This window comes from Rhineura floridana, chromosome 20 (assembly GCF_030035675.1).
Source record: "Rhineura floridana isolate rRhiFlo1 chromosome 20, rRhiFlo1.hap2, whole genome shotgun sequence".
In the NCBI taxonomy this organism is placed as follows: Eukaryota; Metazoa; Chordata; class Lepidosauria; order Squamata; family Rhineuridae; genus Rhineura; species Rhineura floridana.
Window position 1 is genome coordinate 1,506,839 of NC_084499.1, and position 12,643 is coordinate 1,519,481.

A 12,643-nucleotide genomic window follows, 5' to 3' on the forward strand; every position below is an offset into this window, starting at 1 on the left:
ATGAAGATAAAACAAGGTTTTATACAGGACTCATGGAAAAATTATCAGAGTTTGCATATGATCATTGGTGTGTCATGGGTGATTGGAATGGGGTAATCTCACCAAAAATGGATAGACTTTCTGAGAAAAATATTAAAGAGACACAGGGCAAACTGCCGAAGATCTGCTTTGAATTGATGGAAAATTTAGAATTGGTGGATGCTTGGAGATATATAAATGATAATGCAAAGGAATTTACTTACTTTTCAGAAAGACATAAAACATTTTCGAGGATTGATATGATTTGGATGTCTAAAAATTTAGTGAAAGACATTTCCAAGATGGATGTATTACCGAAAACTTTTTCGGATCATAACCCTGTGATATTGACTTTTTAAAAAAAAAATCTTGGATTTAGATGGAGACTAAATGAATCTTTATTACAGAATGATAAAGTAGTGCAAGAATGTAAGAAGAAATTAAAAGAGTTTTTTGAACACAATTTACAGATGAAAATATTGTTTGGGATACAAGTAAAGCATTTATGAGGGGATATTTTATTAAATGTAATTCTGAACTAAAAAAGAAACAACAGAAAATGCAATTAATTTTGGAAGAAATAAAACAGAAAGAGGAAGAATTGAAAAAGAATCCAACTAAAGTTTTCATTATAAATCAAATTAAAATGTTACAGAAACAAGTGTCAATGTTGACAGTTAGAGAAATTGAAAGGAAATTAAATTTTGCTAAACAAAGGACTTTTGAATTTGCAAATAAACCGGGGAAATGGTTGGCATATAAATTAAGAAAAGAACGACAAAAAAATCTCATTTTAAAGATACAAGAAGGAGAAGAGATGTTGACAGACAATGTAAAAATCCAAAAAGCTTTTCATCAATATTATTCAATGTTGTATAAATGTCAGGAAATTCCTTCTGAAAAAATAGAAGAGTATATATCTAAACAGAATTTGCCTAAAATCACAGATTTCCAGAGACAAGCTATTAATGGTCCTATTATGTTAAGAGAAATATCTGATGCAATAAGTAAAATTAAACTAGGAAAGGCACCAGGACCGGATGGATTATCGGCAGCGTATTATAAATGTTTGGAGGAGGAACTCTTGTTACCTTTACAATGTACAATGAATTCAATTTTGCAAGAGGGAAAGATACCGGATAGTTGGAAAAATGCTAATATAACATTAATACCGAAAGAGGAGCAGGACCTAACTAAAACAAAAAATTATCAGCCAATATCTTTATTGAATAATGATTATAAAATTTTTACAATGATTTTGGCAGAAAGAATGAAAATAATATTGCAACAATTTATTCAGGAAGATCAAGCGGGGTTTTTAACTAAAAGACAACTACGTGATAACGTCAGGAATGTTTTGAATGTGTTGGAATATCTAGAACAACGAAATGACATACAAGCAGCTTTGATTTTCTTGGATGCTGAGAAAGCATTTGATAATTTGAATTGGAAATTTATGTTTAAGGTTCTAGAGCAAATGGATTTTGGAGATAATTTTATAAAATGGATCAGATCGATTTATACATCACAGAAGGCACAGATAATTGTCAATGGGGATTTAACAGACTCATGTGAAATACAAAAGGGTACAAGACAGGGATGTCCACTGTCCCCTCTTTTATTTATTTTGGTTCTAGAAGTGCTGCTTAGAGACATAAGGCAAGACAAAAGGATTTCGGGATTAAAGATAAAAAAAGAAGAATATAAACTGAGAGCATTCGCTGACGACTTGATAATTGTATTAGAAAATCCCTTGAAAGGAATTAAAGTATTGATGGATAAATTAAAAGAATTTGGACCATTAGCAGGATTTAAGATCAATAACCAAAAAACAAAGATGTTGGTGAAGAATTTATCTTTAAGGGATCAAAAAGAGTTAATGGAGAAGACAGATTTTAAAATAGAAGAAAGGGTGAAATATTTAGGTATTATTATGACAAATAAAAATTCAAAGTTGTTTCATAATAATTATGAAAAATTATGGACAGAGATTAAGAAAGATTTGTTAAAATGGGATAAATTACAGTTGTCATTAATGGGTAGAATATCTGTAATAAAAATGAATGTATTGCCGAGAATGATGTTTCTATTTCAAACAATACCTGTCATATCCTCTGATTTACCTTTTAAACAATGGCAAAAAGATATTTCTAAATTTGTTTGGCAGGGGAAAAAACCAAGAGTTAAATTTAAATTATTACAAGATGCCAAAGAAAGAGGAGGGCTGGGATTACTAAATTTGAGACTTTATTTTGCTGCTTGTTGCTTAGTCTGGATAAAGGAATGGATTGTATTGAGGAACAAAAGATTATTGGATTTGGAGGGTCACAACCTGAAGTGGGGATCGCATGGATATCTATGGTATGATAAAGTAAAAGTTAATGTGGATTTTAATAATCATTTTATAAGACGTCCTTTGTTGAAAATATGGAATAAATATAAAACAAGGTTTTTTTCGAAAATACCACTATGTGTTTCAAGTCAAGAAGCATTTTATAGAAGAGAAATGGTTGGAAAAGAGAAATGGTTAACTTACCAAGAACTATTAGAAAATGTGCATGGAGAATATATAATGAAAGAGAGAGAACAACTAATAAAGGAAGGATATAGTTCTCAATGGTTTGCCTATTTACAATTGTTAGAAAGATACAAATTGGATAAGAAAATGTTTGGGTTTGAAATAAATAAATCTGATTTTGAAATAGGTTTGTGTACAAATGATGAATGTATAATTGCAAAAATGTATAATTTTTTATTGAAAATGGACATGGAAGAACAAGTAAAAGAATGTATGGTCAAGTGGGCAAAAAAATTTGGTTATAATATACAAATGGATCAATGGGAAAATATGTGGAAAAAAGGTTTGACATTTACATTATGCTATAATCTTAAAGAAAATTTTTATAAAATGATGTATCGTTGGTACATCCAGAAAAGTTGTCAAAAATGTATAGTAATGTTTCTAATGTATGTTGGAAATGTAAACAACAAGAAGGATCTTTTTATCATATGTGGTGGTCGTGTAAACAGGCAAAATTATTTTGGGCACAGATAGGTAGGATGATGCAAAAAATATTAAAGATAAATATTCAGTCAAAGCCAGAATTTTTTTTATTGGGTTTTATGGATAAACAAAAGGAAAAGAAATATGGAAGAATAATATTATATATGATTACGGCAGCAAGATTATTATATGCACAAAAGTGGAAAATGGGATTAATACCAACAAAGGAAGAATGGCTATTGAAATTAATGGACTTAGTTGAGATGGACAAATTGACATGCCTTCTCAGAGAAAAAACGACAGATACATTTCTTAAGGAATGGAAGCCTCTTTTGGACTTTTTGTTGAAAGAAAAAAAATGAAATGATGATAATGGGATTTGACGATTAATTAAGATAGACTATGGAAAAAAGTGAATTTCGTATGTTTTAGGGGACAGGTTTGATATATATTATATATACTTATCTGTAACAGATAACAAATCGGAAGTCAAGTTCTTTTTATTTTTGTTGTATTGTTTTTGTTGTTTGATTTTGTTGTGTTTGTTTTATGAAAACTTGAATAATAAAAATTATTACAAAAAAAAACAAAATGGTGATACCTTTGACTTATGATGGCAATAAGGGTTCTATACAGAAAGCCATACTTAAATTCTGGAATCTACTGGCTGATATACCAGGATGTGAAGTAAATATTTGTGTATAAATGTGCAAGAAATTTAAAAGATCTATTAGGAGATAGTAATCTTAAGCAAAGCAGAGATGACTTGCATTCCACCAGAAGGTTAAAGGCAATTTCCCATGCAACCATTGCAGTGTCTGTAACAACTGCACAACAAGGAATCTGTCAAGTGCAAAGATGGTAGAAAATAAGTCCTACAGGATTTTTATAACTGTAATACTAAAGGGGTTATATATGTGGCTCAGTGCCCCTGCAAATGTAGATCTGACAGTGAGGAAAATGAAAATGAGTGTGTGTGAATACAAATGCTGCATTAAGAATCACAGGATGCACGCCCCCATAGTAAAGCATTTCATTGAACATGGACATACGGATATAGACTTAAAGTTTTGAGCCTTGGAAAGAATCACTGGATCAGGAACACAACTTGAGAGCAAGCTAAGAAAGAAGAGAACCTTTTGGATCTTTATTCTGAAGACTTTGATGCCAGGTGGTTTGTATGAGGATTTGATTGGTCTCCTGAACTGTAGTTGATATGGAATTTGGCTGATACCTGTATGACAACCAGCTTTCTGTATCCTTTATAGTTCACCTTTGTGATTATTTCAATTTACTGTTTTCATGTATTTGTTTGATTTGGATAGTGCCTTAGAAGGGGTTAATCGTTACCTATATGGCCAACAGCTGTGGCACCAAACTGATCACACAGCTGTGTCAACTTTTTGATTCCAAATTTAGCCATAAAAACTTTGGGTCTGGACAGTTGCTGTTACCCATGGCTTCTTTATCGTATGTATTTATTATTCACTGGAATTGGACTATAAAGGCATTGGGTACCTTAGATTGGCTATATATTAAATGATCAGTGAGATCATTTTTACAATTTATATATATATTTAGTCTTTATGTAGGATTTGTGGCATCCCACATTAGTCTGTGATATATATTGCTTGCAGTTTGAAAGGATTTTTTATTTAAAAGCCTGGCTGAGTGCCATTATATATAATATATTGTTGCTAAAAAGTTTCCTTTTGAGATACTAACTAATGCTATTTGTATTTTTATGTTGTGAGTTTAGGAAGACAGGTTGTTGAAAGGTGTCTGGCCAAAACGCCAAAGGAGCACTTTTAAAAATATTTATTTGTCTCATTAACTGGGCGTATACAAGTGCCTTTGGAATAAGTATTTAACCTTTACTTTTATTGTTGAATATAAGAATTTTAATATATCAATGTATTATTTATCCTTCACTCTTTTTTCCTGAGCTTTTGCATTTTGTTAAGGAACAGAGACTTTTGTTTTTATGTGCCAGTGTCTAAGAAGGCAGAAGTTTGGGAGGCATGCAAAACGCAAGGAAGCCATTCGCTGGGTTGCTCTGTCCCAGAAAGATCCCCTGGACTTGAATGGACTAGCCACTTGACATCCACTTAAAACAAAAACTGACTGAGCCAATCTCAAAGCAGTTTAGACCATTTGCCAGCTATTTGCAAAACTCAAGGTAGGCTTGTTCTGATTTTCCCAGCTCCCTGTCAGAGCAATGGAGAACTCCATTGGGCAGGTTCAATTTCAAGTAATAACAATGAACAGGAGACGAAACCAAATGTGCCAAATATCCATGCGTTAAAACTCCTAATTATTTTCCAATTACACCTTTTCCCCTCAAGGCTGCGTACATGATTCTCTGTCTCCCTGTTGATCTTCACAACAACCCTGTGGTGTAGGGGAGCCTGAGAGAAAGTGACTGCTCCAGTGAGCTTCACAGCTGAGCAGGAATTTGAACCCAGGTCTCACTGTTCCATGGCCTAGCCTCTAGCCACTGTGGCTATGCCGTAATCCTCTCTCTTTCAGGATAGATCATTTGTCCTTTTCCAGCTGACTGTGGAACAGACTCTGTATGGAAGACTCCTCCAATATTTATCTTCAGCCTCTTTGTCTCTCTCCCTCCCTCACCCGGGGCCAGTTTCTGTTGTCCTCTTTCTGCTGACTTCACTTGCTGCCTTCTCCCTCATCAATCGCTTTTCTCCATGGCAGATGTGCAGTTACGGTATGCTGGGCATGTGGCTAGAGGGGCAAGTTTGAGGGTGCTGCAACTAAGCTGCTTGCTGGTCCAGCTGCACCTTTTCCTCTCTCCCTGGCATCCCCTTCCTGCTTTCAGAATGTCAGCATGAGGCCCCCAACCCCATTTCCACATCGGTGCATTCAATGCCCACTCCCATTTCCTAAGAGTCCACATCCCATAACTGTCCAAGGTGCTTGGACAGGTGCGTGCAACCACCTCTGTGTTAGATCCTTGCCCCTCTTGGCTAATAAAAGCTAGCAGGGATGGCACTGCCGGCTGGGCCAGGGAAGTGATTAATGCCTCATTATATGAGGGAGTGGTCCCGAACTGCCTTAAGGCGGCGGTGGTGAGACCACTTTTGAAGAAATCTTCCCTGGACCCAGAGAATTTGAATAACTACAGGCCGGTAGCAAATGTGCCATTCCTGGGCAAGGTTCTGGAAAGGGTGGTTGCATCCCAGCTCCAGGATCTCTTGGATGAGACCGATTATCTGGATCCATTTCAATCAGGTTTCTGGCCCGGTTTTGGCACAGAGACGGCCTTGGTCGCCCTGTATGATGACCTTTGTCGGGAGAAAGACAGGGGGAGTGTAACCCTGTTGATTCTCCTTGATCTCTCAGCGGCTTTTGATACCATCGACCATGGCATCCTTCTGGGGAGGCTTGCGGATTTGGGAGTTGGAGGTACTGCTTGGCAGTGGTTCCGCTCCTATCTGGCAGGTCGTCTCCAGAAAGTAGTGCTTGGGGAGCACTACTCGATACCCTGGGTGCTCCAATATGGAGTTCCGCAGGGATCAGTTCTGTCCCCCATGCTCTTTAACATCTATATGAAGCCGCTGGGTGCTGTCATCAGGAGGTTTGGAGTGTGTTCTCATCAGTACGCTGATGATACGCAGCTCTACTTCTCCTTTTCATCTTCCTCAGGTGAGGCTGTCAAAGTGCTAAACCGATGCTTGGCTGCGATAATGGACTGGATGAGAGCGAACAAATTGAAGCTCAATCCAGATAAGACTGAGATGCTACTAGTAAATGGATCCCCTGACCAGATGATGGATGTTCGACCTGTTCTGGATGAGGTTACACTCCCCCTGAAGGAGCAGGTGCGCAGCTTGGGAGTCCTTCTGGACCCGTCCTTGTCACTTGAGGCGCAGGTGGCCTCGGTGGCACGGAGTGCTTTTTACCAACTTAGGCTGGTGGCCCAGCTACGCCCATACCTGGACAGGGAACATCTTACTTCAGTTGTTCATGCTCTGGTAACCTTGAAATTGGACTACTGCAACGCACTCTACGTGGGGCTGCCTTTGAAGACGGTTCGGAAACTGCAGCTAGTGCAGAATGCAGCGGCCAGATTAATAACTGGGACCAAGCGGTCGGAGCACATCACACCGATTCTGGCCTGCTTGCACTGGCTGCCCATATGTTTCCGGGCCCGATTCAAGGTGCTGGTTTTAACCTATAAAGCCTTACACGGCACAGGCCCGCAATACCTGATGAAACGTCTCTCCCGATATGAGCCTACCTGTACACTGCGCTCAACATCGAAGGCCCTCCTCCGGGTGCCGACAGAGAGAGACGCCCGGAAGGTGATTACAAGAAAGAGGGCCTTCTCGGTGGTGGCCCCCGAACTATGGAACACCCTTCCTGACGAGGTTTGCCTGGCGCCTACATTACTATCCTTTCGGCGCCAGGTGAAAACCTTCCTCTTTGCCCAGGCATTTTAATATTTTAATATGTTCGTATTCTTGTATTTGTATTTTGTATGTAATGTTTTAACAGACAGTTGATATATCTTTTGTAATCTGATGATTAAGTGGTTTTTATATTATATGCGAAGTGTTTTTTATTGATGTACACTGCCCAGAGAGCTTGCTATGGGCGGTATAAAAGCTGAATTAAATAAATAAATAAATAAATAAATAATAAAGGAATGGGCCTTGCACATAAGTGTCTCTCTCTGCAAACACTGGAGTACTGGCAGCATTCTACCATCAGAATTAAACTGAGCATTTACCAACAATTGTTGCTGCAAGCTTTCAGGGAGAACGGGAGCTTTAATAAATTTTGAACTGCTGCTCAGACCTTCACCAAACCAAGCCTGAATAAAGCACATCACTAGTTTTCACCAAAATGTGAAAGAAATATATGATGTGCCTGTTGAAAACTTGAAGTTAAAATAAAAAGGATATCAATGTTCAGCTCTTTTTAACTTGTACCTGTAGCAAGTTTCATTGGATCACTTTGACATTTGGCACATTGGTAAACATTATTCTCTAATAGGCAAAAAACCCTTGTGGTTTAAGAAAGTACTTGTAGCCGACAGATAGTTATGTTAAACTTTAAAAAGCAGGGAACTTGGGCAGCTATAGTGAATGCAGCAGGGGAGCAGGAGACCTGACCTCCTCTCTGAGATATTGGACTGCCCTACAAATTTGTAAAAATGCAAACACAGTTTGGGTTGGTCTTTCACAGTCCAATCCGCTTCCTGTGTAGCTTGGAAGAATTTGGTAAATGAGCCTCTGAGCACTGTTGCTAAGCAAGTGTTTCTGAGTTCAGGACTATAAGTTTTGTATAGTTTTGTTTCAATCTAACATTGCAGAATGTGAAAATTCCATATCAAGTAGCATGCCAGGGTTCAGCTATTAGCTCCACAGGTGTCTTTAAAAAAAACAAAAACCCACAGTGTTTTGAGAATTTAGAATTATAGCAGCAACTTTCCCATTTTTTGCTCTTTGCTGTTGTTAACTTTCACCAGCCTGATGGCCACCAGGTGTTCTAGACTACACCTCAGCCCCTCAGAAAATCTGGAGGGTGCCAGGCTGGCAAAGGCTGGCCTTAACAAAAGGGGTTCTCCTGTGCCCCTTTAGTAAATGATGTCCAACACGCCTGGATTTTCCAGTGCTTCCAGTGTGTGTGCATTGGTGCAGCTTGGCTGGCTTCCTCGAGCTGCCACCTTTTGGGTGGGAAGCCTGCTGCCTCTGCTCCTGTTGTGTGTGTGTTCTTCCTGTGCATCCCCTCGCTGACTGATGCCCCTCACCCCTGGGAAGGGTGTCTGAGATTCTGCTCAACTGCCTGCTTGCATCAAGGAGGAAATTGCCCTGGGCCTGCTTCTCTCTGCTGCGCAGGTGAGAGATAAATGAGTCTGAAGTCCAGAGTGCGGTGTCATGCTCGGAGACCTGCCCTCCTTTCCCAAGAGAAATTCTTCTGCTTGTTGGGTCGGCCTCTGAGTATGTCTGGGTTATGGCTCCTCCTGTGTCTCCTGCTCCTGGAGAAACCTTTGGGTAAGTTTTCCAATGGAGAACATAGGGAGATGGGAAGCTGCCCACCCTAGTGAGCCAGGCCATTGTTCTGTCTAGCTTAGTATTGTCCACACTGACCGGCAGCTGCCAAGCAGAGGCCTTTCCCAGCCCTACTCTGGAGTTGACAGGGACCTTCTGCATGCAAAGCAAGTGCTTTGCCACTGACCTATGACCTTTCCCTTAAAAATAAAAGGGGATGATTTAGATAGGAAGCGTCTTCACACCGAATCAGACCTTCGGGGTCCATCCAGCTCATTATTGCTTACACTGACTGGCAGCCTCTCTCCCTGGTTTCAGGCAGGAGTCTTTCCCGGCCCTACATGGAGATGCCAGGGGCTGCACCCCAGGCCTTCTGCGTGTGAAGGAAAGGTGCTCTGCTGCCACTCTTCCTCTTCAGGAAATGGCACAATGCTTCCGGGGTGAATGTAAAGGTCCTCTTTTCTACCACTCCAGTGGGAAAGAGGAAGCCTGTCCACGATTTAATTTCAGGAAATGAGAAAGTGAAGGAATGACTGAACCAGGCCCCTGGTCCCTCTACTCCAGTGTTGCTTAGTGGTTAGAGTGTTGAGACTAGGCCCTGGAAAACCCGGGTTCAAACTGCCACTCAGCCATGAAGCTCACTGAGTGACCTTAGGCCAGCCTCTCTCTCTCCCTCTCCCTCTCTCCCGATCCTACCTTACAGGGTTCTAGTGAGGATAAAATATGGGGGAAAGTGGTGAGAACCATGTATGCCACTTTGAGCCCTTTGGATGAAAGGGGGGGATATAAATAATCTGGCACTCTTCTGAAGCTCAGTATAAATGTTTGTAGCTCCCTGTTGAATTCTGCTGCAGTTCATTCCGCGGGGGGAATTTGTTTTCAACACTATGTGTGTGTGTGTGTTTTGTTTTTGGTGGTGGTGCTGAACTCTTGTTGCTAAAATATAACAGTTCACACATATACAAACAGCCTTCTCCAGAGTGGAAATTTGTGCCCAACCTGTACACTGGCTTATACAGAGAGCTCAGTTATTTGTTTTTTAAATTCAGATTTTTAAGGAGGTTTTTAAGGTGGGTTGCATTTTGAACCCTTGCATGAGAATACCCCATACACGAATATTAGCCCCTTTACTTGCTGCACCCAATATATTTTAGGGACTTGGACTGGGAAGACCCAGGTTCAAATTCCCGCTCAGCAGCTCTGAAGCCCACGGGGGGGGGGAGCTTCCGGATGGGAGTTTATTATGGGATGGTTCATGCATTTTCAGTATATGCTCCATTTGTGATATTTGGATGACTTGCTGGCAACATTAAGCCCCCGGCCTGGGTACATTACTGCCTCCTAGCCTCGCCCACCTCACAGGTAGAACCACTGACATCCCTCGGTGGAGGAAGGGCTGGATAGAAAGGTAGGTCGAGCAGAGAGGTAATTTGGGTGGTCCGTCCATTTGTGCCTCCTGCCTTTTGTCTCCTAGCCAGGCCTCCGTTTTTTGCCCTCGGCAACAGGTGTGGAAGCCCCAGGACGAGCATCTGTGATTTTGTCTGTGACTGCTGGGATTGCTCAGATGAAAGCTGGTGTGGTAAGTGCTTTTTCCCTGAACCAAGAAGATCCAAGATGGCCTTCCTCAGCCTGGTGCCTTGCAGCTATTTTTGACTACAGCTCTCATCAGCCTCAGCATCATGTGGCCTTGCTGTCCGGGGCTGATGGGGACGGAAGTCCAGAACAGCTGGAGGGCACCAGGTTGACAAGAGCAAAGGTGTGTCTAGTCCAGCATCTTCCTTTCCTCCCACAGTGACCAGTCAGATGCCTCTGGGAAGCCCACAAAGCAGGGGACGGATGCAAGGGGTGTTTCATCCCCAGCAGCTAGTATTCGGAGGTAGACTGCTTCTGAATAGGGAGGTTCCATTCAACTATGAGGCTAAGAAGTGGGATGTGCAACAAATTGTTGCAGTGTGAAGTTCTTTTTAGGATACTCTGTTCAGTTCCCCTTTTCCCTTGGTTTTTCCCTCTTCTCTGCCCCCCCCCAAACTGTCAGTCAGTCTACTCAGTACGCTCTATTTGGGGTTCCCCTCTCCCCCTCTCCATACTTGTGTTTGACTCAGGGAATCCTACCCAGCTCTTCTTCGTCCCACTGGAGCAAAGGGTGGAAACCGCTCACCTTCACTGGTAAAGCTGGCCATGCCAACCTGCATTGCCTGAAGTTCTTCGCTCCTACACTCTATTGCTCCATGCAGGAAAATTCACATCAGGGCCTGTCCATTGCTCATGAGTGACTGATCATCAGAGGGAGGGGCCAAGATGGCGACTGAGACGGTTGAATGCTTGTATGGCTCCTATATCTCCTTTATATTCCTGGCAGAACTTGGAAAAGTTACTTTTTTGAACTACAACTCCCATCAGCCCCAGCCAGCATGGCCACTGGATTAGGCTGATGGGAGTTGTAGTTAAAAAAAGTAACTTTTCCAAGCTCTGATTCCTGGCAATTGTGAGTTAATTAAAGAGAATGAAATCAATACAGGAGTGAGATAACTCCTCTGTTTCCTTTTTCCGGGCCTTTGAAAGTACCTAAAAGGAAAAGAGTGGAATTAGAGAGATAAGCTACAAAGCAGGTTATGCCGAGACCTGGAGGAGGGAACAGCAAGCTGCAAACATCCACCGCTTCTCTATTATCCTGGAAGGAAGGAAGGAAGTGAAGAAGTTGCAGAATTCCAGTTTCTTATAAAGTACTTACTTATTTGTAGCTGAATAGATGAAAATCTAGCGTAAGAATACAGGTACTCATTATTATTTACTCTCTTGTGGCTCGGCACCTCACTTAATTAACAGAAAACCAACGCAGCTGCAAGGGGGTAGAAATATTATTGCGAGGAGGGAGAATTATTTTAAATGGACCTTGGAACAGCCAATTAACAACTTTGCTGTCACTGCCCCCCCTGCATATTACAAGCTACATAGTCTCTCCCTCCTACAAAGGAAGCTTTGACTCCCTTCCTTTAAAGCTGCAACTACCAAAGAACCCCTAGTGAAATCAAACTAGAGAGCCAGGAGGAGAAGAGAAGAGAAGAAAATAGAGCTGCTTGAGCATATTTCACTCATTGAAGAATTGACCAGACGGGTATAAAATGGTGACCACACGTGCTCAAAGTCGTGGCACTATAATTAATAGTTCACTTCCTAATCTAATTCAAAAATCTATATTAGATTATTGTGGAATAAATAAAGGAAAAGATCCAAAAGTAAAAGCAAAAGAGCAGCAGATGGTCCAAAGTATTCCAGAATTACCGTCTATGGAGAGTCTGGACTTTCTTGATAGCACTTGTTTTATAACAGAGACAGATCATCCAGCAGACAGAAGAATCCCAGACAAGTATTCCTTTAGTGAAGGCCAAACTAACTGGTCTATTGATCCAGATTTGAGAGAAGACATTTCCCAATTATGTAGACAAAAACAACTCACTACAAGTAAATAAACTCTACATACTTTAAAGGGAAACTTAGATAAACTGGACTTAGGAGAAAACAAGGAAGAAACTCCCTCTCCGTGGGAGATTTTACGAGACCAATGTCTTTTAACTAAGCAAACAACAGAAAAATTTTTTCACAACAT

General features: G+C 40.7%; 1 protein-coding gene across 1 annotated transcript in view; it reads left to right on the forward strand.

The window, feature by feature from the left end:
- The first annotated feature begins 8,987 nt into the window (after positions 1–8,987).
- MAMDC4 (MAM domain containing 4) overlaps positions 8,988–12,643 on the forward strand; it is a 57,198-nt gene continuing 53,542 nt past the window's right edge. The window contains exons 1-2 of the mRNA XM_061604465.1: positions 8,988–9,039; positions 10,511–10,615. Coding sequence (XP_061460449.1) covers positions 8,988–9,039; positions 10,511–10,615 — 157 coding nt within the window. The remainder of the gene's footprint in view (positions 9,040–10,510; positions 10,616–12,643) is intronic.